The 27,570-nt window shown below is 51.4% G+C and overlaps 1 protein-coding gene across 1 annotated transcript; it reads right to left on the bottom strand.

The window, feature by feature from the left end:
- Positions 1 to 1,240: 1,240 nt before the first annotated feature.
- On the bottom strand, positions 1,241 to 26,614 carry LOC128714809 (rho GTPase-activating protein gacZ-like). The gene is made up of 4 exons (XM_053809688.1): positions 26,505 to 26,614; positions 15,794 to 15,943; positions 10,365 to 11,128; positions 1,241 to 1,614 (listed from the first exon to the last, which is right to left on the bottom strand). Exons 1-4 carry the CDS (start codon positions 26,612 to 26,614, stop codon positions 1,241 to 1,243), a joined length of 1,398 nt encoding a protein of 465 aa, XP_053665663.1.
- Positions 26,615 to 27,570: the final 956 nt, after the last annotated feature.

Raw genomic sequence — 27,570 nt, 5'->3', positions numbered from 1 at the left:
GCGCCTTGTTATTCCTGTGTTGAGTTTACATTTTTGACCACATCTGTTTGCGTTCTGGTTAATTCTACTGCAGCACTCTTATCGAAACCAACACTCAAGAAGGAAATGGAGTAGTTTACATTACCTCAAAAAACGTGGTTGTTTTTTTTTTACCTTTTCAGTTGCTTTTCTATTTTTATTCTTTCGCTATTGTTGCACTGTATCATCACGCAGTTGGTTTAACTAAAAAAAAAACCATAGTGTATTGTATAATATTACACCAAGCCGAAATTACGAATCCTATCCCCACTGCATTCTACACACACGCTCATTACAATATCCCAAAATATCTTAGCTAATTTACTACATATCTATATATTTGTATAGTTCCATCTGTTTGTTTTCGCATGTGAAACACCTCCGAAAATAGGGTGATTTGTGTAGTATAGTGTAATGTTGTTTGTTGCTGCTGTAAACTGCTCCTATCTTTCACCGTAATTGATCGAATATCTTACATAGCTGGGAGGTGTACCTTGTAAATTATTCTCTAGTTTGGCGCCCACCTAAGCAACTTCCTTCGGCAAACGCCCACCCGTTGGCTAACACACAACTTTACCCTCTTTCTACTGGGCCTACAGTTGGCTGGTAAACAGTACTGACCACTTGTTGATTTTTACTTAAAAAATTCTTCCCATTTCACGCGAATCACCGTTAAAAATATAGTTAAATTATTTCATATCGTTGCTTCTAACACATCGACTCAGTGATGAAACGAGCGCCTATGGCTCATATGCATACAGCAAACTGGACCCTTCGGAACCACATACGTGTCATGGTTCTCTTCCGCTAATCCCCTAAATGCCCACATACCTTACTAAAACGCTTCTACCCAACCCCTCCTCCCAACCCCCTCCCCATCGCTTCTATGTACACCTGGTGCAGGGGGTATATTAACTACTTAACCTCAACCGCACGCGCACGCCTTCCGTTTAATTCTAGTATCTGTTTTATTTCTGTGTCACGCACACCACCTTCTTGAAAGGATTCGGTTGGAATGTGTTCGTCCTAATTTACTTATCGAAACCCGAGGTGATGATGAGAGAAGGTAACTAAAGACTGTTGTCCGCTTGTGGGCAACGCAACTACAACGGTGCCTAGCTTACCCTTAGATTCCCTAGCAGGCCAACAGGACACTGCCGTCCACGTTCGCACCACAGGTATTGTTACGGTCAATCCGGCACCGTCCGCTGTCCATTTCGGATCATTTCTCCTTCAGCAGCTGGTTCAGGAAATCGATCTCACCCTGCTGCTGCTGGATCGCTTTGTTCTGGTTCTTCACGATCTTCCGGCAGGCGAACAGCTCCTTTAGCGTTTGCTCGTACTTCTCCTTGTAGTCGATGTTGATCTCCTCCACGCCGCTACCGTTCGCGTTCACGTTGTGGATGCTGTTGTTGTTGATGTTCGGGGTGGAGGTGGTGGTGATGCTGTGATGGTTGGTCCCGGCCGGTGTTACCGTGAGCTGCGACTTGAGGGACGGTGGTATGACCGCCTCCACCTTCGCAACCTTCAGCTTCTGATGGTACGCGTAGTCTTCGTCGGCCGAATTTTGATAGCTCGAGTCACCTTCGGACGATTCTGGATGTGGATTGGAGGTACAAAAGGAAGATAGAAGAGGTTTTAGTCAAATGGAATATGCCACGATAGTTTTGAGAACCAGCCAGTAACGACTTTATGGGTTAGCGATGACCTTCAATCAACTTGAACTATCGAGAACTTGATGCAACAATCTTTCAATCAGGTTTAAATAGTGTGAGCTACAAAGATCTACTACGGAATCCTAGTCTAAGTTGGACCAGCACAAGATCAAATGCCTGATAGAGTTTGATAGAACTTTGAAGATCTTCTGTTCACTTCACTATTTGCTTCAACATTAGACATTGAAACGGGCAAGAACACGTTTAACTGTCCTTTTAGAGCTTTAGATAGCTTCGGACACTAGCTGTTCAAGAAGACGCTTAAGTGTCTTCGATATAGGAATCATGTGCTTGTTATGGACGGAACCCAAACCTCAGTAGATGGTGGCACCACCAGCGGCCCTGCCAACAATTCCTAGCTTACACAGGTGTAACGTTCAGATAGGGGAGCGCTCTTTCGTAATCGTCCAAAATTTCATCTATCTTCGGTCAAAAGACAGCACCGACGACAACATTGATGTTGAGATATGCGCCGAAGAACTGGCTGTCCACCGGTCTTGTTACAGTCTGAAGAAACCTCTTTACTTAAAACACCTGTCGCTATGTAGAACCTATATAGACATGGACTTTGTCCAGAACTGACGAAACCCTCTTAGCCGGCCTTTCGGGAGGGAGATGGATCAGAAGGATTTTTGGGTCCCAAATGTGTGGAAGGACATTGGAGGTGCTGCTACAATGATGAGCTCGACGAGCTGCACGACGAATTCACTGTCGTACAGTGGATTAGACTCGGCGTGCTCCTGTGGGTTGGTCACGTCATGAAAATGACACCGGACTACCCAACCCGTAAAGTCCTTCTAGGTCGTCTACATGGAGACAGCAGAGGCGTGGAAGGCCCAAATTGAGATGGAGTGATAGTGTTCATACGTTTACCAGAAAGGCAGACGACGGCGCTCCACCATAAGCGAGACAAGAGAACTCCAGCAGCAGGTCAAGACCGCGAAGCGTCTGATAAGTAAGTACGTAAGTTGCGTGAAATCGTTGTTATCTTAAACGGAAGAATTAATTCCAATAACTGTGACTTTCAATTAAACGGCTTCAACCAACTGCTCCGATGTCTTTCAGAATTGAAACCTTTACCTTTCTGGATCTCCTTAAGTCGGTGGAATTTGAAATGCGAAAGAGGTGAATCATCGTAGCCCCAAAGTGTCCACACACCCCGTGAAAGTCAATAAATCGATCCTTTTCATCATTTCGTCGGCGGGACAGTGTGTTTTGAAGCGTTTGGCGTAAATTCCGCTGATTGGTCGCTGTCATTTTATTATCTCCAGCCTATCCCCCCCCCCTCCCCCCTGCTCCTCCCCCCAGCCTTCCACACTTCATTACCACGCGTCATAATGTCAAGGTTTTCGGCGAGTTCCCGGAATAGTCTTTCCGATAACACAGCTCCAGCTCTTTTGCTTTCTTCTAAGCAACAGCCCCAGCCGAGATGTCGTGGGTCAATGGGCTTTCGTTGCGGTTGGACAATGTTTGCGGTGACGGATAACGCGACAGAAAGGCGACTCCGTGTGATAACATCGCCAAGGAAGCAGACAGCTTGAGTTGAGCTGAGGTTTTCGCATTTCCCACGCTTAATCAACATCGGTCGATCGGCAGATAATTGCCTCCGGTTAGTTAAGAAAACGCGGACTTGACAACGATCGTGACTGAAGTGACCGGGGCGCAGCAGTAGTACACGTTCGAAAAGGGAACCTCCTTACATAATGGTGTGATCGAGTGTGTGTGTGTGTGTGGGGACATGCAATTTTTGTTCCATTTTCTTTCCCTTTCTAAAAGCAAAGCATAGTAAACACCGCAATAGAACAGGTTTCCACCTGTTTTCGTTTCGGTATTTGTTTACCCGCCGAGCGAACGAACGGAGGAAATATTTGCGGCGATAGGAATAGGAAAAAAAAAGCAGCGAAACATGTTTTTATGCTCGATGCAATTCGCGCACCATACTTGCTCGGCCAATGCTGAGCGAGTGACTGCGTGCGTTTGTGTGGTGGTGGTGCATTCGATGGCTAATATTAACCTACCCGACACCACCATTCCTAACGACGGTGCGGTTGTTGGAAATATTGAAAAAGGAAACACATTGCCGCTCCGTTATGCTACTCCCCACCCGCGGCCACCTTCCACGAGCACTTCTCCCTCCCCCTGTCACCCATTATGCCCTTTCCTTCGACCCCCGTCAAGGTCAAATGCGCGAAGAAACAGAAACCGGTTCTCTTTGCGTGTTAAAACCGCTGGTGCTGCCGTTTGCTGGCGAGTGACCGTGGACTTGATCGTGATTAGTTAGACCAAGGCACCGAATGGCATCGGGCAGCAGTATGGAAAACGACGTCACGTGTCGACGATGCCCACACTTGTGCCCTTCTGCACTCCGCTTTTACCATCGCGCGTGAACGTTACGTCTAGCGGTGCGACTTGGCACATGAAGTACAAGGCGAATAGAACCAAGACCCCAACAGGGTCCATTCAACAGAGGGAATAGCGAAAAGAAAAAAAGTGAAACTCTCAAACAGAACCACAAAACCGGGTATAGTAAGTAATGAAAAACAATAAACGTAAGTAAAGAAGAAAAGCAAACGAGAAGAAGCAAAGTAGAACGAAAAGGTGAGAGAAGCAAAGAAAAGCAACATAAAAGAACGAGCAAAAGTAGCAAACAAAACAAGCAAAGCAAGAGAAAACAAAACAAAACAATCACGTGGTCGGAAGAATTGATTAGCAAACACCAAACCACGACGACGATGATGGTGGTGATGAATGATGATAATCGTCATAGTGCGGACCAAAAGTAGGTAAAAGACGAGTAGCAAAGTCCACGCGTAATAAAAGTGGGAAACCCATGAATCAAAACAAAACAACACAACGAACCATCGTCTGTCTCTTTCTTGGGCCTCGTGCGTTTCTTTCCTGCCCTAGCCTCTTAAGCAATGCTGGCCGCGTGTTGAAGCGGAGAGAATTTAAGCTGTTGATTAATAAAAAAAAAAAGAAGGGCACGCGCCAACTGCATATACTTTCATTTTCGTTTTATGTTGTGGTTCAAAATAAATAAATCAAACCAGAGCGAATAAAAGAAAGAGCGAGAAAGAGAGAGTGAGAGAACAATAGATGTGGGGAGTGTTGAGGAATTAAAAAAAAGACACACACAACAAACCGGCCACCTTTCATCTCACCCCCACCCCTCCCCCTTCCTCCCTTCCCCTTCACCCCACCACCGGCGAAGAGTGTATTGAACCGTGGTGGTTGGACATACATTAGCATTATGTGTGTCATGAAAAGGCCAGGGACACAATACAAACGGTGCAATCGGAAAAAGAAAGGTAGTACACACGCACGTCAAAACAACCGGCAACGTCATACTAACACTCCATTGCCCTCCCTCAGGCAGGGCGAGCGGGTGTGGGGACTGTCAACCCCTTTGTGCTCCATATTTCGATTCCATTTGTTTACCGGCAATCGGCAATGGTGGTGTTTTCGCCAATTTGTGCCTGTCGTCGTCTTAGGACGCCACTTCACTTTCATTCATTCAACAAAGACCCTCCCCCCCACGCACACACACAGCCAGGGGGTGACGTCTGTTACGTGGGGTTGTGTGCGTTCACTCTCCTTGTTTGCCATCTGATAAGACCGTACACCGAGCACATGCGGCCTTTTTACTCTGGGATCATGTTTTGTTTTGAACTATTTTCATTTTCTTTATGCTACAACGAGAGAGAGAGAGAGAGTGAGTGAGAGTGATAGAGCTAAACTACCCCCCGAACAGGTGGTAGAAAACACACTGGCACATGTGTATAATCGAGTTTCGGTTAGAAGAGAGAGAAAGAGCATAAACTGTAAGAAGCAGAAAAAAGTGCGTGTGCAAATGTTGTGGCTGTTTCTGCGCAAACGCCACCCCGCGCGCCTCGTGTGTGTCCCGTATTTTCTTACTTCTTTCACACGACCGCATGTATTTTCTATTTTCGCATACATTCTTCGCCTCATCTCTTTCTTTTTTCTCTCTCTCCCACACACACACACACACACACATCTCTTTGTGTCCCCTTATGCATTTATAAAATCGAGTTATGTGGACTTTAAAAGAAGCTCCAATAATGCTCGCGCATCTACACCTTTCACCCCACGTGGAGAGGGTGGTATGACGTTTAGGTTTTCTGTTTCTGTCCCAAACATTCTTTTCACCCCCTGCACCTATTTATTTTTTTTTCGCCAAACCACTACCATGTCCCGCTCTAGGTCAGCCGAGAATGTCGTAAAAAAAATACATGCGATGACCTTTGCGCTCACACACTGCACATCAAAACAAATGCCCATAATCACAATACACAGAGATTAACACCCGGCTTAAAGGCGTCGTCTGCCGAATGAACACGTGCACGGGTTTTTAATTAAAAAAAAAGGTAGTTATGTTGCGCCCCCTCCTTCCAACGGAGAAGAAGCAGAGACGATAAGACGGTTATCAGGGACGGTTATGACTAATACGTACACGAGAAGCGGATTGGAGTTGGCAGAAGCATCTCTTGAAGCACACGTTTTAACATTAGTCTGGTGGGATCAGTTACAAATAGTGTATTATGAGTTGTGGGCCAACGGTTGATTTAATGACTTCTTGAACCTATCGAGCGGAGAATTCTCTCTTTAGCTATAAGTAATTCAAGTCCCACAGAAAACCCTGGCCGTTTAAAAAAATCCCTCAGAGTGACTTTAAGAGGCTGGTGGGATCAGTAACAAATAGTACATTATGAGTTGCGGGCCGTAGCCAAGGTTTGACTTGATGACTTCTTGAACATATCGTACGCAGAATTGACTGTTTACCTATGAGTAATTTCAAAGTCCCACCGAGAGCCCCGGTCATTCGAAGAAGACTAATAATAGCTTACTGAGTCTTCATGGCGGGGACGAATTCCCGAGTTTTGACAGATTTTTAATGATCGAAAATCCTCCGAGAACCTTCATGAAAACATTTTCAGGATATCATCATTGATAAGACTGTGTCAGCAATGCGAGTTCTGGATGTCAAACTTCCAAGAGAAGTGCACTTGAAGTTGCAGTAGTGCGTCAATTTCGGTTAGGACTAACTTTTGACCTTATCGGATCGATCTCATCTTACTAATCGAAGGCCTAGAATGGAAGTCAGCATCAGTCCAAAACAGGCCAATCCGATTTAGAATTAAAGCTCAGATCAGATTTACATACCAGAGCTTTAACCTGTTATCATACAAAACCGATGCATACAAATGACTTGAAAATTCAACCAGTATCTCCGGTCAAATACTCTCAAGCAAAAGGTTCTCCAATTCAGCATCACACACACACACACACACATACAGCATTTGCATTCACGTCAGGTGGGAGGATTAAAACGAGTCCCACTGTTTGTGACCTTCACATACATACCCGGTTGACCGGGCCCCGTACAGACGGCCATAGCGACATCCACAGCACAACGCAGCGAGTAAGAAGGAAGCCTCACGCGGGAGACGACGCACAAACACACACGCGCTCTCGCTACGGTTGGCCACCTTTGTCACCCTTCGGCGAGGGATGGACACGGGCGTATCGCTAATGGGTGCGATGCGAAACCGTCCCGCATATGGTGTGGTAACATCGCACGACTTCTTTTACCCGATGTGCAACACCTACATACGTACGGTTGTATCACAGCGAGAGAGCGACAAAAAGAGAACGGAGAGTCCATTCGGATTCCCACAACCCCCCTTCACACGACGGGACCAGTGTATGAAATCGGGATCGGCCTGGAACGGCGGGGTGGAGGGTGGACGATGACGACTTCAACTTTGGGGTGTCAAGACGCGATTGCACATGCGTGGCTACCCAGAGCCCTCCCTTCCGAACTCCTCCGGGCCGGGATGGTCTCCCGGGGTTTCGCGTCCCCGGCGACACCCCAAACGACTAGACAGATAAAGGAGAGGAAAGAAAGAAAGACAAAAAAAACACACACACACACAGTCCCGTCTGCTGGCGCGCTACTTGTGGCAAGGGAGCCATTGTTGTTTATGTAGGTCATGTTTTGATAAAACAAAGCCGCGGATTGAAATAAACCGACCAAGCTTCTGCTTTCGCGTAAACGAAAGCTTCTTCTGCCGAAAGATGACTGATCATGCGAAACGGATCACGTCCTTGAAGGGATCTCCACTGTTGGAGGTGGAATTTCAACTTTGCATCTTTCAATTCAAATCTTCTCCTTCACACACACACATGGCGTCGTCTCACCGGCCACGTGTTGAATGGGGCGATTTGACTGCTGCATATCGAACCACCGCTCACACATGGGGGGGGGGGGGGGGGGGAGGCCGCCAAAAGAGTTTAGAGAAAATTCCTCTTCGAGTTTAAAGAACCCGCGCGTCCGCCTGCGTGGCAGGAAAACGCAACAGTTGGAACAGCTAGTTCACCTTCGGCCTAAAAGAATTCTGACGAACACTTGCGCACACACAACCGAACAACGTCGTCTCGTAGGCGGCGATGTCACCAGCGACCATGCGCTTTTCTTTCTGCTCTCTCTCTCTCTCTCTCTCTCTCTGTGCCGCTGCTTCGTTCGGTCGGCTCGTTTATCACATGGTTGAGAAAATTCACACACACACACAGCGCACAGTGAAAAACAGGAAAATGATGTAGAAAATGTCCACTCTCACTCTCTTTCTCGCGCACTTTAACAATACTACCGGCCAGATGTTAGCGATTAGAATCCCGCCCTTCCCGTAGATACACCCGGCTCCTATATCCACTATTTATGCTCCTCTAGACAAATCGTACACGTTTTTGTGAATGAACGTTAGTAGCAAAGGAGTATGCTATATACGCGACCTTGGTGGTTGCGTGGGGCCTTGTGTATTATTGACCGGATACGTTTAGGGGCACATGGAAGTACCGCACCAGTGTGTTTGGTAGTTATACGACGCGTGAGACATCGCACTAGTTGCTTGCAAAGTGGGGAAAATCTGTGTTGGAGTGCAAGCAACTTCATGTCAATGTCCAATATCAGCAGTAACCCGATGTACACGCGTTCGATAACAGGAGACAGTGTTCTTAAAAAATAAATTTAAATACAGTCAAGTCTCCCTAAGGTAAAATCTCTCAAAGATAGCAAATCTCCTTAAGATGAACATTTTTGACAATCCCTTCATATAAAATACATTGTATGTCTCTCAAAGCCGTAAAGTTTCCTTAACATCACTTTCTCTAAGATGCACATGATGTTTGTACACCAATGACTCTCTAAAGTAGTCGTGTTTTGGGGGTTGCCAATGACAGCTCGTAATCGCTACGTTTACAGAGTATGATTGAAGACTTTTGGCATATATAAATGGTAAACCATTCCATTGTGTTTGTTTCCCAAAGCTGCAAGATAGCGGTCCCTGCAGCAGGTTAAAGAGACTTGACTGTATTTAATGTATTACATTGTTGGATATTTCGAGTACTTCCATTACTTCCACAATCAGTGACTGAGTGACCCACTACAAGATTACTACGAGATATCTCTCAACAATTGAACCGGCTCGGTGGTGTATTTGGTAGCTGCGCGAGTCTTCACAGGACAGGACCGGACCAAAATCCCAACCGGTACTAAGGGGTAAATAAAGTCAAAGAAAGCCAGAAATGGGGCAGGCCTCTCTTGATCTCCTGAGGTGGTTGCGCCGATAAAGAAGACGAGATATCTCAACAATGCAACAACTTCCTTGGATCATCTCTTCACCATGAAGGATCTGAACCACTAATGATCACAACACACACCTCGGAGCTTTTGAGTTCCAAATCCATTCCTCCATTTTCTGCTTCTCGTCCTCGTCACCATCCCCGTCGTGCGCTCACTTCACCTCCCATCCGTGACATTCGACGCACGGAACCATTATCACGATCACGGGGTTTTCCCCGCGCATAAACACAGAAGAGGCCGACACACAAGCAGCAGAAACGTGCAAAAACGCGTACATCTTCTTCTGATTGGCGCAGTTACTGCAGTGGAGTTGCTCCGTGTCCGACGCGGTTGTACACCAGTTGCGGAGGTGAACAAAAAAACATCCCGAAGACCTCACATATCTTCCCCCGCCAGTGAGGCGTAAAAAAGAAGAACGAAGCATCGAAGCTTTCAGCGAAGTGATCTTCGGCGTATGTGGAGGCACGAAGAAGTCTCCGGGAACTCGGTGGTGCACCGATGGTAGCGGTGGAGTCGCCAGCTTCATTAGTGGCTGTGTGTTGTTTGGAGCGTGGCGCTGTTTAGATGCGATGTTGAAATGGCACACACATAGCGCGCCTGACCTTGATGGTGACAACGGTCGTTTAGTCGATCGGAAACCAAAGCCACCATATACGTACGTAATCTAGCCAGTTATCTGGCACCCGTAGCCTGACTGATTGCGTGCATTAATTCTCACCAGCTTAACATTTATGCTGCTGCCGAGGGGAACCCATAGATATCTCCGCTAATATTGTAGCTCAATTTCCATGTGCGAGTGCTACTACAACCGTAGATCTTCGCAGGGCTCAATGATTCAGTCCATGCGCTATAATCGTTCCACGAAACGCTTAGATGCTACGGTACTACGTACAGGGTACGCGGATTTCGCAATAAACGGGAATTGTTCTGTGATAACAAATCACGCCGCTGGTCAACTGCCGGGAACCTACCTCCACCGGTCATATCCATGTCGACCATGTTCAACCCATACTCGCTATGGTCCCGATGCTGCTGGTCTAATCGCCCTACACGCCCGCTGCTGCTGTTCAGCTTGCCGTGGTGGTTGTGGTTGTGATTGGTCGCGTTGTTGTTATTATTGTTGTTGTGGCTGTTGGCACTGGATTTCTTCGTCGTCACCAGCGAGATCGGACCATTGTTGCTGCTGTTCGGTGACGTAACGGCACCGATGATGGCCGGCGTGATTGACACCTGCCCGTTGACGAGTCCACCGGCAGCAAGGGCGGCCGCCTTCCGCTGCTGGTCCTTCAGCTGCTGCTCCTTAATTTGTTGCTGGCGCTGGATGAGGTTGGCAAGTGCACCGGTCGGTGCGGCCAGTGGCGGCACCGCCCGGTTGCGCTTCGACGAAACGGGCGTTGTGGTGGTGGTGCCGCCGCCCGCCTGACTCGCTGCCACCATGGTGCCACCGCTCATGGCCGCGACGGATCGTTTGAGGTTCGGTAGACTGCTGAGCAGGTGGTTGGCGTTCGACTGGGACTGGGCCGCGGCAGCGACCGCCGCCATCATGAGCGACAGGTTGGGGTGTAGATTCGGGATCGAGGCCACGGCCGATAGCAGCTTCTCATCGATCGGTGAGCCGGCGCCGTTGCTGCTGCCACTTCCGCCACCACCACCACCCCCAGTACCGCCATTGCCACCGTTCGGTTTCGTTTCGTGGCTCGCTGGGTTTACCGAGGGAATAGAGCCTTTCTTGAGCCTACAACAACAGTACACAAAAAAACACACACGGTTTAATGCAGCCGAGAACGACGAACCGCGGCAAGGTGTTAATGAGCGTTCGTGCCAGATTTTGTCAGTCCCCACCGGATACACACGATTGGGGACGCAGTTCGCGCCATGACGTCAGTTCACCAATGTGGGCCCAGCCATCAAAAATTCGTCGTTTCCATACCGGGTTTTTGGTTTCGGTGTTTTTTTGTGTCCATCCATGCCAAGACAAAGGACATCATCATCCGCCACAATGCGAGGCCATTTTGGGGGTGCGCGAGGTGTGAGAAAAATGAAAGAAACAAAAAGAAGAAGAAGAAGAAACGTCGTTAGGATTTTTGCTGCTAGTTGGTTATGTTAAAGTGTTTTTTTGTTTGTTTGTTTGTTTGTTTCGCTTCTTGCACTACCGAAAACTCTCCCGGATCTCCTCAGCAGTCGACTTGCCCGGAGACCAACAAAATAAAAAAAAAAAACACCCGAGAAGAAATGAAGCTGAGTAGAAGGCAAAAAAAACCGAGCTTGAAGAATATACCAAGGATGAAAAACGATGGTCCGAAGGGGTACCACGTGAATGATAGATAGAGGACACACGCACAGGCATCTCGGGCGAATGGCAACTATGTGCGAACGCGTCCGTTCCCGATAGACCCACCGAAGCGGCGGATGGACCAGGTGACCAACGTACAATACCGTCGGACTCTCCAACACACGCGCGCACCACGGCTTGCCTGCCTGTTGTGTCACGCAGCGCCGAGTTTTCGGTATCGATTTGAGCCTACCGGAGGCACACCGGTATGACCGTTGGGTAAAGCGGAGGCCATCACTAACTTCAGGTAGGAAGCCAAACCGAACGAGAGAGAGAGAGAGGGAGATGCCGAGCGTGTGTAAGCGAGCGCAGGTAAAGGAACAGTGTCGAAAAGGGTACGTTGGCAATGCCCGTGTTGGAAGAACCGAAGCGAAACCGGTGCCAACCAGCCAACCAACCTTCAAATCCTTCGGCTTCGGGTCGACCTGGGCCCCCGGTGGTGGCAAAGTGAGCGCGCTCGCACACCTTCTGCGCTTTGGGAGTGTGTGCGCGCGAGGTTCGAGGCCAGCAGGGTTCGCCGCGCGGTATTGTCCGCGTGTGTGTGTCAAGCCAAGTTACACAGATACCTGGAGTTGAAATCACGGGAGGGTGGTGGAGGAGGGAAGGGGGGGGGGGGGTTCGTCTTTGGCGGATGCGTTGAAGAGAACGCTGCCGAGAGACCGAGGCTCTTTAGGGGACAACCGATTTGACATTGACGCGCAAAGGTAGAACTGTACACGCTTTTCGACGGTACCCTGCGTCACAAAAGCCGAACAACGGTTTGCCGGTGAAGTGCGAAAAAAAAACCCGCCGCATGGGAAGACAGGGTTTTTGTGCCGAAAAAAAAAAAAACACGGATGCGGATCCGTACTCCGCAAAGGGTGGTGGAGGGAGAGGGAGAATAACTGGCAAACTGGCAAAAAGTTCCACAAGAAATTCACTGCGTTCCGAGAGTTGGTGCGTGGGTGCTGCCTTCCTTTGCAGTCCGGGGGCGAAAACCCTCCCGGCCAACAGGAAGGTTGCAGGGTTTTTACAATAGATAGGATATGGCGAGCCCAGCTTACTGAATCGAGCAATAAGATAAACGGCAACATTGATAGTGAAACACTTTACTGATGCACAAAAAATCTCATACGGAATCGCGTGCACTGTTTGGCGAATGGAATATCAGTTGTCGATTTATACATCGATGGGTTCAAGAGTTGAGATATAAAATGAATTTTTGAGGATTAAATTCGTTGGAAATCAAGTAAAAGTATTTGTTTAACAGTATAAACTAATTTTTAATTAATGTTCTATACATAATTTGTACAAAATTTTATATCTCATATGTGAACTCTTGAACCCGCCTATACGTAAACACCATTCACTAAATTGTGCAAGCGATTCCATATCTAATTTTGTGCGATTCAGTAAAGTTTTGTTTGTTTGTTTCACTATCAATCTTTCGGTTGATCTTATACGTTTATGCTTTATTTGTTTGTTTGTTGTGTCTTATTTGTTTGTTTGTTTGTTTATTCCGTAAGGCGAGCTCGCAATATCCCCTCAATCGTGAAACCCTGTAATTTGAACTCCGGTGCAAACGAAGGCACCGGAAAAAAGGGACATCAAGGTACTTCTTCCTTATCATTGTAGGGATACGAACTTTTTTTCCTCCCCGCAGCCGAACACACTTCTCGAGGTACTGGCCCGCACACCCGTCCGGTGAGGTCGAGTAAATTAGTCTCTCGCCGGTAAACATCCTCACCCCTGCCAACAGGCGAAGGCAGTGAAGCACCCGGGATAGAGACAAACCCCCTACCCGGCACTGCAACTCCACTCCCGTGGGCAGGCGGCAGGCGGGGTGGGTTCAAGAAAGAGTCAAGGAAATCGATTACCATTAAGTTCTCCTTCGCCCATCGGACCGGTCGGTTCGGACGGGTCGCGCACCGAGTGCCTCCAAATTCGTTCCCTACACACGAAGTTATTTTACGACGAAAAAAAAACCCTCAAACCTCCCTCTCCCCTCTCAATCCCGGGGGTTGGAGTTGCGTCGAATGGAACCTATCGCCAATGATCCGGTGCCGCCGCGCTAACCGCGGTAAGTTATTTTCATTGGCATATGGAAGACCAGCGGGGCGTTGGCGGGACGAGCGGGCGCTCACGGTCTCTCTTATTCTTGCCACCACTCCCAGAGCATGCCAGCTCGTTTCGTTTTTTTTTTTTGGTGGTAAGGTGCTTCCTCCACTAACACACCTGCCCTCTGCCGGTCTGCCTGTCGCTGGGCTGTCGATATGCGCGCGTTGTGCCTTGCCGTGCTTTTTTTTTTCTTCCCTTGCGCGCACCGTTTTCTTATTCTTTTGGTTGGGCACCTCACCACCACTGGCTGATCTCGCCACAGCGGTGTGCACGCGCGTTACGCCCGGCGGAGATGACGGCGGCGACGTCAACATCATCAACTGCGACCCAGTGCTGAACGGCGGTGAAGCTCCACCTGAACGGTGGAAGAAAAAGAAATCCCCACACACATCTTTTCTTCGGTGTGACTTTTTTGGGGGAGCGAACTGGTGCGTCCTCCACCTATACAGACCCCCCCCCCCTCCCCCCTCCCCCTCCACGCATCGATACACCTCCGGGAGATAATGATGAGTGGTAGAGGCGGCCCGTGTTGACGGCACTTGGGCATGTGTGTTGGGAAGTGTCGACGATTTTTGCGACGACCACGGCGACCGATCGGGTGTACCTTCATGCCTTCTCTCACCGAGTGACCGACACCGAATGAAGGTGTGTCGGTTTTTTTTTTTTGTTCGTTGTGGTCCACCAACCAGAAAAAAAAATAACAGTACGCGGAGGGAGTCTGCGTCTTCCGAGGAGGATGAGCAAAAACCGAAACCAGTCTCCTCCGAATACCCTTCGCGGTTATGGGGAGGAATTGGGTGTTTTTTGTTTTGTTGTTGCTGGTTTGTTGCAGCATCTCGTAAGAAGACACGGGGCAGGTAGCAAATAAATAAACACTTAGCGCGAGGTAAGAGAAGTGCACAGAAGAAAGGCACCAACCAACCAAAAAAAACAAAACTGTTGTAAGGTTCCGCACAAGACCACAAACGACCACGATATGGGGGCCGCATGCTGGCCCGGCGCAGTTCACTCTCGGTTGGTCTGTTTTATCACTCGCAGGGGTCTTCGCAGCACAGTGTTCCCCTACTTGATGAGGCGGACTGGTAACGGCAACGACAAAAAAACAGTACCGACAAGTCCCCATACACATGCCGGGGGAGGGGGGGATGCGTTGGGTTAAAAAGGGGAGATAGAGCGGTTTTAGAGAATTTCTGCCAACTCGACTAAAAAGCCCCAGAAGCGCTGTACCTTCGAGCGCGCACGAGAAGGCCATCGGATTTTGATCACCGACCAAGGAATACCAATGGCAACAGCAAACTCAGAAACCCCCGAGCCAACTACGCACACACACACACACCACAGCACATTGGGTGCTGCAGCGAATAAGCAACCCCCTCCTCCCCCCGCTCGAAAGATCCGGAGGGCAAGCGAAACCGAGATGTGCGCAATACCGTCCTTCTCGAGGTGGTGTTTTTGTTTTTCGTCTTCTTCCACGGTGGACGGTTCAGAAAGCGCAGCACCACGCAGCCGGTCCAAAGGTCCACAACGCATCATCAGCGCCCCGTCATCGTCATCAGCGTTACCAACCGCGTCCGGTCATCAGAGGTCCGGTTGCCCTCGTCCAGTTGCCGCCGTACAAGCGCCCTCGTCGGTAATCGTTCCACACCAAATCCGGTCCACGAGCGGTGTGTGTGTGTGTGCGAGCAAGAAACTCCCGCATATGCTGAGAGTGCGGTGAAGACGGAGAAGGCTAACGCACACACGCACACACACAACAGCAACAAAAATACACCAATCTGGTACACAAAACGACAAAAAAAAGCTAAGGTTTTCCAACGAAAAAACCCAAGGTTCCCTGCTGGCGGGATCGGTCCCTTGCCCATTGGGTCCTCGCGGGGTTCCCCTTCAAACCTTAAGCGCGGACCAAGCATCCCTGTTTGGTGCGCACCACGTCCAAGGATTCCACCCCGTGCGATGCTGGCAGGAACTTACCCTTGGCTGAAGAGGTTGGGATTGTTGAAATCCGTCGGCTGGAAGTGGTCCGAGCAGATGCGGGAGCTTTTGTAGAGATATTCGGGCCCGTTCTCGTCGTACTTTTTGTACAGCTCCGGACGGTTGCAAAAGTCGACCCACTTCTTGCAGCTGCAGGTCGTGCCGGACATGGAAGGAAGAGAAGCAAACAAACGGAGAGGAATTAACACACGAATTAGTATCATTGAGGAGTTTGTACAAGTAGAGAGTAGAAGAGTACAACGCACTTTAATGTCACCAGAAACCTAATCTTCGTTTGTGGCGTATCTAGGAGATTGTGATTTACACACTGACAACCTCAAGAAGTCCAGAGAGGCCTGTCCGGAAGATTGGTCTAGATGGGATTTTGGGAAGGTCTTGTCGTGTGAACACTGGCGCCGCTACCAATCGGCATATTCTGTTCTGAAATTCTGAGTTGTTCTTGTGGAGTTCATATTCTTAGACAAGGATAGACTCCGACACGGAATATCATTTCTTAATCCCATACGATCCATCCCACGCTTCCCCAAATGCATCGTCCGTAATGTTTTGAAGGTGATGGTCTCCAAAACGCGGACATCCCGCTTGGTATTCTTGGAAAAACAACGCCGAAGGTTGTTGTCTCTAGACTTTAAAACCTCCAAGGAGATGAGAACTACGTGTTCCTGCTGGACGGTGCATCAGAACAACCGAGAATCTAGTCCAAACCTTGTTTCTCAACGATTTAGCCGACGTTTTTGGACACAACTTTGTGAACTCCCAGCTCCCCGGTTTTGAATTCTAACGACTTTTTGTTTGTTTTCCTGTATGATGTCGGTTCTCAACGTATTCTAGGGCATCGATTTGCACCAGCTCAAGGCGATCGTTCTCGAATCTTGGACGAGTCGAGCTGGTCGCTTGCTTCTGGCTCGATCAACACGGGAGCTAGCTCGTGAAGGAATTCGAAGTATTGGGTTTTTTTCTTCTAAAGAGATGTTGTAATCGTTCCATAGAAACATAGCTTCGAATAGCAAAAACCCAGCAACAGTTTGAAATTGTATTCCAACCTATTGATCACGCTGTGGAAGACCATCTACCCTGGTATCAGGGAGTAGATGGAAGACCATCTACCCTGGTTGCAATCCGGGAATCAGGACAGGTAGAGTGCGACGAGTGAGCAATTAGCAGCGGTACGGTAACTCCCAGATTCCCGAGCTGCTCCAGGGTGCTTCGGAAGCTTTACCAAGGCCAACCCCTGCGAGAGTCGTCTAGACGAGTGCGCATCCCAGAATTTCTAGTTACCACGTCCGGCCACCGTGCGTCTGTGCGTGTGGACGAGTGTTCAACGCGAAACCTGGTGTGCGCGATCGAGTTGGACCGAGGTTGGGTCGAACCCTGGGCGGTAATCACTACCGCTAGGGATCTTCTCGCGTTGGCTCGTGTCGCCGAGAGTTGAGTGAAAAGAATGTCGTAATCATCGCCAATGAAAAAATCCAACATCACACATACAGCCGCACACACCCAGCGAGCTCTCTCGGGCACTCGTGGGGGGGGTGGAAGGGGGTTCGATTCGCTTTGGCTAGCGACGAGTACCGCGCGGTGCGACAATGACGCCAAACAGCGCACCACACAGCGGGCAAAAGTCGCCACCGACCGAATGTACTAACGCACGAGCGCACGAGCTCTCGATCGCTGCACGGGTGTTGTTGGGAAAGGAGGGGGGTGGTGGGGGGGGGGGGAGAAGAAGGCGCAGCTGGAAGTGGAATGGAACTGAAGGGAGGGGGGAGGTGGGAGAGGGCTGGGGTTACGGGTTGGTGATTGCTCGGAATGGGGCACAATGACCGACGATGACGGACGACGGTTCTCTGCCTGGGCCTGGGCCTGTGCACTGTGCGCGCGCTGCACAGTTTGCCAATGATGTTACACAGCCACAAGGCGGCAGCGGCAGCAGCAAAAAAATAAACCCCCCAAAGGGGACTACGACGGGCCGAAGGGGGTTGGGGTCGCGTCACACGGGCGGTTACAAGCGCGACACAGTTAGCGCGGCTGCTGCAGGCGGAGGGTTGGTGTGAAGCGAACTGGTGGCAACCAGTGGCAGAAGAAAAAAAAAAGCGAATGCCACACACCGAAACTGACACCCCACGCCGTTACCCAGCGAGCCAAACAAGAGTGGCCGAACCCGAGCGAACAGCACACACCAGGGTCGCAGCGTTGGCTCGATTGGGGTAGCAGCCGCCGTCACACGCCACACACCGTTCGGGGGGCGGAACGCTGGGTTGATGGGGGGGGGGGGGGGGCGATGGGTAGCGGCGCATTGTGGCTTCTTCTCTCCCACACAGCGCGCGCCGGGTGCAGAAGGGAATGGGCAATGTTTTGGGTGGGTTTTCGGTTTCGAACAGGCGATTACGGACCGTCGAGCACACCGTCGCCACCAATTGCCGGACCTTCCCACCCCGTTACAGGGGAGATATAACAACCCGGGCCGGGAGGGGGGAGGAATCGCAGAAACAACAAGCGAGGGGAATAAGCTCACATACACAGACGGGGCGGTGATTGCTGCGCACGTCCGGGAACGTTCGGACCTGGCGACCGATAAGAAAAATCGTTGGAACGCCCAGCCCCCCCCCCCCTTCGCGATGCGGGCGACCGTGGTGTATGTGCGGCTCGTGACAGGGGGAGACCCGCCGTACAGCGCTCGCCATCTCGGAACACGAAACTGGACGCGGTTTGCGTCGCGGTGCGGCCTATACATCACCAATACCTTCCACCGAAGATGCTCCAGAGGATGCTCCGCACACACCCGAAAACCCTGGCCTCGGAGTTGGTGACTCGTCTGTGAGGATTGTGTGCTCGGTAGATGATCGGGGATGCAATGCTCCACGATCCGAAAATCTTTTTCGGCTCCACAACCGGACGAAATTCCTGCCCGCACAGTTCAAGGTTTCTCCTCGTGCGAGTCGCTCCACTCCAAAACATTAAAAAAAAGGCTCTCCAAATACATCACCAGTGTGTGGCCGTGTGCCACGGAATCGATGAAGGACAAAACCGGCCGGACATTCGCGCGATCCATCGCCGTGTGCGCAGCGATCGCAAGGGAAGGTGCGATGCGGCGGACGGGCGCGTGGTGCGTTGGTGAAGGTTTCATTTTTCTCGCGGTGGCCGGCGATCCTCCTCGATCGCGGTTGTACCACACACATGCGCACTGAGCCATGCGCCCTACCCTTCCCAACCCAACCCCCACTCGGTCGGTTGTCGTCCGGCGTTGCAGCATGCCCGTGTTGTTGGAGTGGCGGCTGTGCTGTGTTTTTTGTTCGGCGGCGGTTCTTCATTTTCGTCTTTCGTTTTAAGCAAACTTCTTGCGCCCGGTGTGATGCCCGTCCCCGGTGCATCATCTTTCGTGCTTGGCAGCCCCCTTACCGAACGTTCTCGCTCCCCGGCATGTGCGGGCACGCACACCAAGAGGCAACCGGCACGGCAGCTGTCGTCAGTTCATGCCCATGGAGAAAACCTTCCCTTTGCGTTGTCCACCAGCAGCAGTGCATGCCAGCCAGCTTCTGATTAACCCCCTCGCTGCTCATGCTTCGTTGATTATTATTGGAGTTTGTCTCTCTCTCCCGCTCGGTTGCGCTCTTTCAGATCGTCAGCCAATGCCAAGTCGCCGAGCCAGTACCGGCGGGTGTGCCAGGACTTCCCAAGCAAGACATAAACCAGGGGGTACAAAACTCTCCAAATCGACCCCTATTTACCACGCAGAAGGTTGATAGCTGGGCTTTCCTGGGCAAGGCTACCCCAAAGCAACGCCACAAGAAACCACCGGTGGGGGGAGGGGGTGTTGAAAAAACGTCCTGCCGCAAACGAACATCAAGCTTTAAGCGGAGCAAGTTAACCGAGACCGGGGCTGCAGGGTTTCGTTTCTGCCCGCTGTGCACCAGTAAAGCGCTCGGACGACATATGTCGGGGTGCGTTTGGTCGATGGTGCGTTTGGTTCGCTATCTTCAATTTACGTACCACCACCACCACCAAAGGGGAATGCAGTGGGTCTCATCTCGTTGCTTGCCAGCTGGCACCAGGGCGACGTGGCGAACGGCGAACCATCGCCTTGCCGGGGCTTCGTCGCGCGTAACACCGAAAGGGCACGTAGGCAAGTCGTTGGGTTTCTTTACCTACTCCTCCTCCTCCTCCTCCTCCTTCTCCGTAGCCTGAAGGTTCCTCCTCCCCCCCCAAGAGGGGACCGAGAGCTCAGCAACACCTGTCCGTAGCCACCAGCAGCTGAAGTTTAATCGATCCTCTCCTCTTGGGCCCGTGAAGGGCTACCTTTCGCAAAGGGAATGCGTGCAGGATGTTGTCTCCTTCTCCTGCTCTGGAGAAGGCTTTCGCAAACTCGCATTTTCCCCCGGCATCGTGACACTGTGACGTTTTCGACACAATTTTGCCGGGCGAGTTTTGTTGCATTACTTCGCCGATCCATCACGAAAGATTGGCAGCATTCGAGTCCGTGCACGCAAAACCCCACAGATAATGCTTATCAACGTGGCGAGGTTGATGTCTTTTGCGGTCCGTGTATGAAGTGACTCAACGCGCAACATTGTACTGCGGCGGATTCTTCCAATTGCCCAAACTCTCCAGCTGACCTTCACCTTTCCCTTTGGGGTTGGCTTGTTTGCTCGTAAAGATGGCGCGATTAAACACCCTATTTTAAGGGCCCTCCTCAAAAAAAAAGGCCGGGATGTATACAGGCGAAGACCGTACGGGCCCATAGGCAAAGTATTAATCACCCCGATCGGGTCCCACACCACAGCCAATAGTTGGGAAAATGGTCGTCCGGGGGTGCGTGGGATCGGAACGTGCGTCTGAGTCATCTTCCTACCAACCCGCCATCCGCCAGGAGGATGGGACCCGGAGGGGGCATTAGCAATTGGCAAATGCTCAACACGGCACGTCCCACCAATGAATCTTAGGGGCACACACATAAAACTGTCCGCGGGTTCCGCCGCACGGCGGACGTTAGAAAACCCTACCCCTTCGGTCAGACGATAATAAACCACCGGTGGGATGCACACAAACCCATTGGATTATGGTGATGGTATTGGGCTGTTACTGTGTGGGGGGTAATTGATTCCGTGAAGCGTTACGGATTGCCGAGATAAACGAACTGACCGTCCCGGGTGCACCCGTTGAGGAATTTGTAACGGAAAGCAAGGCACCCCGAAAAGGCGTGCCGGGGGGCTCCAATATTGGGGTAGATCATACCAAAAGTTAGAAAGCTTAAGCCTAAAGCCTGTTTCTGCCAAATAATCCAGGTACCGGGCTGTATCATTCTGTACAGATTCGTAAATGACACAGTATTTTGACATAAAGAATGACACAAGGGATCATTTTTGTAAACTAAAATTTGAGAAAAATCGATTAAAGTTTAGAAATTTAATTTTAATTTCAATGCATTTGAAATAATATACAAGTCTGATCAATAAAATAATCCATTTTCAGTTGTTTTTGTTAAAAATAAAATTGTTTACATTTCTCGCACACGGGAAACATGGCCTAACCTGGCTCAGATCAGCTAGCAATTTTTTTTGTTTTGACATTTGTCGAGTTTGGGTTTTGGGTCCTTGGGTACTTTCATCGAGAAACCAATCTAATCCTTCTTTCCTAGGCTTAACTTGGCTTGCCATTTATATGGCGAGCTGTAAGCGCACAAGCCTGGAAACGTCAAAACGCATACAAAAAAACTGGCTTATAGCGCCGATCTACCCCATTTTCGGACCATGATTCATTCGATTTATCCCTAACCCAACAAAACTCCAAACATAGCCACGACCGGGCCCCCGGCTAACGCTTTACTGCGGCAAAGGGAAACCCGGAGACCTCGCCAGGTATAAGACCCTGCGCGCCAAAGGTTTCCCGGAACGGCACGGCTCCGATAAAGATCGTAAGCTTTTCCTGGAAGTGACGGTGAGTTTTGCAATGTGCGATACTCAATACTCCACCAAACCGATCCGATAAGCAACAGGGCAACCCAAACAAAAAAAAAAAAACTGCCTTCCGTCCACGGCGCTTCCCGCCCCGTACCCGTAACCCCAGTCACCCCACAGCTGGAGGGGAAAATGAGCAAAGGGTGGCCGAAAGTCCGCCACAACGGGCTCGTGTTTTTGGCACTCGTGTACGGGATGGCACACAATCAAACGGCGGGGTGTACGTGTGATAACGCATCGTTTGCTGATACGGTGGCCAGCGAATAAAAAACCGGATCAGGCACCGTTGCTCTGGCGACGCTTGTGAACCGTATGATGATCGTGCCGAATGAGGTAGAATTGTAGGCATTTTTGGCCAAAAAAAAAAACAAGCCTCATCAGTGAGCTAGTGTTATTATCATCATCAGGGGGGTGGTTTTTTTTTTGGATCTCCTCCAGTGGGATCACTCCTCCACCCAGTAAACTAACGTCGGCCCGAATGGTGTTCTGATGCTAGCTGAAGCCCCCGATATGCCCCCCCGATGGCCTTGCTACAGGGCCCACGGTCAGAAGTCATCAACAGTGTGCGGCGCGGGTGATGGAGCTGTGGACAAGCGACTCCTCCGGTAAGTTTTTCGTACTCCCCCCCCATTCCCCCCCTCCCCAACCACCACACGTGAGCACGCCGTGTACTTAACTGCTGCACTGGGGCAAAACCGTTTCCAGCCACCTCCCCATCGAACTGCCATCGCCTCGCGCAGCAGTGTGTCGTTGTTGGTGTACTGATCTCGCCCTTGCCACCCCCCACCGTCACCCTTCCCTCTCAACGCCCCGAATTCGCTTCCGTCCAACAGCACCACCACCGTTTCGTGGGGCTTCTCGCTGGGAAGTTCCAAAGCGACGTGCGCGGCACACACACACACACACACACACGTAGAGCTCCGTGCCAGTAGGGCACCCTCATAAAGGTTTTTTTTTTCTCGCCGATGGCTCCAAAACGTGCTGCCTCCATCACCCTTCCCCCTGTTGCTTCGTTGCCCCTCCCGACCCTCGTGCGGGAGCTGGAGCTGGTGGCGTACGGCGACCGCTCTGTGAGCGTACACTGGTGCACGCACTGGTGCTCGCTTGCCCTCTCGCTCGCACTCGCGCCCGGTTGGAGTTGGCAAGCGACCAACAACAACATCGCCCGCTCGATCGCAGTGCCGGCGCGGCGAACTTGGGAATGTGTGGTTAGCTGGTTGTTTGTGAGGCACTGCCGCTACTGCCAGATCCACTTCAAGCGCTGGATGGAGCGCACTGGAGCTGGATGGAGAGGGGTGAGGGGAGGGGGGGGGGGGGGAGGAGGGGGAGGGAGGAGTGTTAAACGCGTGATATCAGCTACCGATGATGAAGGCGGACGGACGGCACTGTTGTTTGTGGGGGGCAGGAGGGGGGAGAGGAAGGGGAGGGGGAGGGGGGGGGGGGGGGTTGCGGCGGGCGATTACGAATGGATGTGGATTCTCGAGTTCGATTCGAGCGAACCGGAGCGCGGTTTCGTGATGGTGGTACCGTCCGCTCACCGTCGACTACCTCCCAACCCCCCCTCCCACCTCTCCCACTGCTTCCGTAACGCTTACCTTCCTCCTCCCCCCCTTTACTCATTTGTCCGTGTCATTTGTCGCGCTGCTGGTGATGCGGCACACCATCATCATCATCGCCATCGCCATCATCAGCAAGTTCCTGCGGTCCCGCCGACCGAAAGCGAAAACATTGCGTTGATTGGGAAAAACCACCTACCATATAGCCCTCCGCGCTTCACTGTCTCTGTAGGCGCAAAGGAAACTCGGACGGGGAGGATGTGAGGCACCACCCTCGCTCACCCGCCCGCACCCTTTCCGCTCTTCCGCTTCTGCGCGGGGTTTTTTTTTTGTCGAGCGGTTTCTGTGTTAGCGGATGCGCGTGCAACAACACCCAAGCTGCTAGTCGTGCGCCGCGCACAACCCGGAGAGCGACCATCATCATCATCATTGCCGGATGCACACCAACACACCGAGTGTCCGCGGTACACGGCACCGCACACAGCGCGACACTGTCGTTGCGATCGCGCAGCCACTGGGCAGCAGCAGCAAATGACGGGGGGGATGATGATGATGCCAACGGCGGCGGCGGTCGGTCGGTCAAGTTTCGTCGTGCACGCGGTGCGGGCGGGGCGGAAGCGCCGCGGGACAGGGCAGGAAGTTGGCTGGCAGTGATCATCACCATCGGGCGGCTAACGCACACTAGCGCGCAGCCCAGCAGCAGCAACCACCAGTGCAGGCAGCTAGCAACCGACCGCCCCGAGAGCCAAGTTCGTCCGGTCGGTTGATTTTATCCACGCCGAGCACAGTTTTGGGGGGGGGGGTTTTGGTTGGTTTTTTTTTTTGCTCTCTCGGCCCTCCTTTCCTCCTGTTGTTCGTACAGCTGCCAGCTGTGTGCAGCATACCGTGGCAGTTCGGCAAGGTTTTCGGATGCGATCCTGTCTTCCGCACCTGTCACCGCACCGGTCTACTGGGAGGCGTTCCAGCGTCAGACCAAATCCACCCCTAGACGATCTCGAATGATCGATTCTAGATGTGAGCAATTGAGCAAATTGGGATGATATCAACAGGAGGCGCTTGGAGGCGATTAGACCAAAATTCCTCACACTTTCACAAAGGAGTTCGACCAGAATTCCTCACCCTCTGGACAACAATCCAGTTTGGGGAATTTTTAAACAACTTTAGGTCGATAGTAGTCAAAGCAGAAATCATTACCTTCACACAAAAAAACGGATCAAGCGCCTCTTTAAAATGGCATCCCTTTTCCAGCACGCACCCTGGACACTCCCAAAAAAAAAACGTCCTCCAAACAAAAGAGTTTTTTTTTTTTGCTGCTCTTAAGCACCAAATACAAAAAAAAAATGGACGACTTGTATCCCCACCGGTTGGCCGGTTGGTTAGAATTTGGAATGGCCGTCAGTGAACCGTTCGGCAGGGAAACCCAAGCCATCCCACGCGCTTGATGCGGAGCACCACATCGTCGAAAACTTCGCAAACGCCACGCAGCTGCCAGCGTATAAATTGAAACCAACGTACCGCCGCGCGAGAGAGAGAGAGAGAGGTGGACAGCTCAGAAGCAATCATCGAGTTGGGTATTTCACCCCTCGAAACGATGGCCACCGGAACACAAACACACAAAGACACACATCAGCTCAAAATCCACGGGGAAAGCATTCCCAAGGCCTCCGTCCGTCCGATGGGTTTCATCATCATGGCGACCGGGTGGGGACGGGAAGCACGGTTACACACCCCGCGTGGAACGGCACTACCACACACACACACACGCAAAAGTCCCCGAGAAAAGCCCAAAAACCGAACCGATTGCCCAAGCGTTGTGCGCTGGGTTGAAGGTGACCCAATCGAGCGTGCGGCCGGGTGTACACCCGGGGGAGGAACGGATGGGTTCGCTTTCCACCAGCACCGGCGGGCGAGCGTTTTCTGTGTCCCAAAAACAAAAAAAAAGGCCCACAACAAGAGGACGGTACGGTAACATCAATAGCAGCACCACCAGCAGCGAAGCGGGTCGGCAAAACCGAAAACCAACACACACCAAAACAAAAAAAAAAAACTCCGTCAGTCCGTGAGCCCTTTGGAAGAGAGGGAGGAACTCCAAGACCCAAGTGCCCATGCCCATATGCCGGTGCGACGGCTACGAAACTTCAACCACGACGACGACGACGACGTCGGGCCCGGCGATGATGACGGCAGATGGTCCTTTTTCCAACCTCCTTTCGGCTCGTTTCGCCAGCCTCCGCCGCGCGCGCGCCCGTCCCGTTGCCGCCCGCCTTGTCCGTTTATTTCCACCCTTGGTATTTGGCTTTCCTCCATTTTGCTTGCTGCACCTCCTCCCCCCACCCCACGGACGGGCCAGCGTGCCAGCGTCGTCCCCTTCCCGTTTTCCACTTTCTTCGCCGCAGGGCCACACCAAGGATCATCGGTTCGGGATACCGTTTTCTTTCTTGCATGCCAGTTGTTGCGTGTGTGTGTGTTCCGCTACCCAATCGGCCCCTTTGTGGTGCCTGCTGGACAACCACCCCTTAGATGTTCGGGGCCTTCACAGCGCAGAGGGAAAGGACTTGCACCGTACGTTTCGGTCGCTTGTTTTTTTGTTTTTGTTTTGGGATTTGGGAAAGCCGGAGACCTACCCGTACCGGGCTGGTACGGCCGGCCCTAGCGCTTCCCTTTACATCCCGAACATCGTCAGGCCGACTGCCAGGTGGAAATTCATCCATTCGGTTGTTGCCGGGGTGAGCTGATCCCGACCAGGCTGGAAGCAAGTCCCGGCCCGGAAAAAGGAAGGAGGGAAGGAGTGGATGAAGAAGCAAAACTCGCTCACATCCGGCCATCGACGGTCGTGGGGTTGCGACTGGCTGACGCATCCGGTCGCCTTTAGTCGGTCTGAAGTACCGATTTTTGGATGTTCTTTTATTCATTCAACCTGTACACAGACCCAGATTTGGAAATGCAACTCCAAAATCCTTGAATAATACTGATATTCTTCGGGAAACTGAAGAATATTACGGAAGAGGCCAAGATACGGGTCCTTTAATTCATTTAACCTGATATCTCACTCAGCATGCCCGGACAGAGATTAAAGGCAGCTCTAAAAACCTTGAACGACACTGAATATTCTTGGGAGATCTGAAGAACACTGCGGCGCAGAACCCAGATACGGAGTGTGGGACTTCAGCACTAGCTACTACTTACAGGTCGGCATCTCGCGGAAAGCGGAAGTAGGAACGCGTGTTGGCCTGGTTGAGCAGCTGCCGGTTACGGCAGCCAAGGACGAGACAGTGACTTCCGGAGATTTTGCCCATCTCCGCTGCTTAAGTGAAGTGATTATCCAACACTCACACACACACACACACTCTCGGACACTTCTTCACTCGTTTATCACACACCCAAGGGGACAGGTGCCCCACTGACGAATAGCTAACGCTTGCGGATGACAACGTTCCCCGATGTCACCGTCACACCGAATCACGCTCGCAGGAGGAATCTTCTGCAAAACGGGCATAGACACACAGAACCGATTAGACCAAAACAACACGCCGGCTTCATACACGCACAGCACACTCGTTCTGGCACGCGCGTCTTCTCGGTACGTCCTTAGCGACGTGCTAACGAATGGCGACCGGTCGCAGCACTATCTACACCACCGTGAGCCACCTTTTGCCTGACGTCCTTCCCGCTTTATTTGGACAGCAGGAGCCCCAACAACGTCCCGTCTCGTTCACTCTCTCTCTCTTTCGTTCGGAAGCCCAGGTCAGTTTGACCCACCGAACCGGATCCCCGACTCGACACGGTGGAAGGCGTCTCGGCTCTTCCTTTGTCTTCTCAGGGCGGGAAGGTTTCTCACCGGGTTTGGCAGAAGAAGCAAAAAAAACCTACCAACCAACAACGCAACGAATACAAACACCTTCAGCGATGGATGTTGATGCCAAACTCCCTGTCCGTGGGCCTCCCGGACTTGAAGCGTCACCGAGCACGAACGAGCGAGAGAGAGAGAGAGGAAGAGCGAGCGAGTGAGATGTGCAGGAGGGGAGGGGGAGAGCAACAGTCTCCTCGGGAGGACGTGTGCGGGAAGTGCGCTCGTGTGACACAATGGCGATGGCGGGACTGCTGCTGTCCACCGCTCGGCCGTGTGCCGTGTTTGTTGCCCCGGTTCACAACGATAAATGGCCGAGGGGTGAGCCGATTTCCCTTTTTTTTTTGGGTGAATCCCCCCCCCTCTCCCTGTTGCGTCGGTTTTTCCTCCCACCACCGCTCCACG

This window comes from Anopheles marshallii, chromosome 3 (assembly GCF_943734725.1).
Source record: "Anopheles marshallii chromosome 3, idAnoMarsDA_429_01, whole genome shotgun sequence".
Taxonomy (NCBI): Eukaryota; Metazoa; Arthropoda; class Insecta; order Diptera; family Culicidae; genus Anopheles; species Anopheles marshallii.
The sequence above is the reverse complement of the archived record's forward strand: the minus strand, read 5'-3'. Positions and strand labels throughout refer to the sequence as shown.

What these genes read in the sequence shown, in the direction of transcription:
- LOC128714809 (XM_053809688.1), bottom strand. Translation starts at nt 26,614, where the DNA reads ATGGGCAAAATCTCCGGAAGTCACTGTCTCGTCCTTGGCTGCCGTAAC. An exon ending in TTTCCGCGAGATGCCGACCT is followed by an intron (nt 15,944 to 26,504) that starts GTAAGTAGTAGC and finishes CACGACCTGCAG; the next exon opens with CTGCAAGAAGTGGGTCGACT. An exon ending in CCCAACCTCTTCAGCCAAGG is followed by an intron (nt 11,129 to 15,793) that starts GTAAGTTCCTGC and finishes CTGTTGTTGTAG; the next exon opens with GCTCAAGAAAGGCTCTATTC.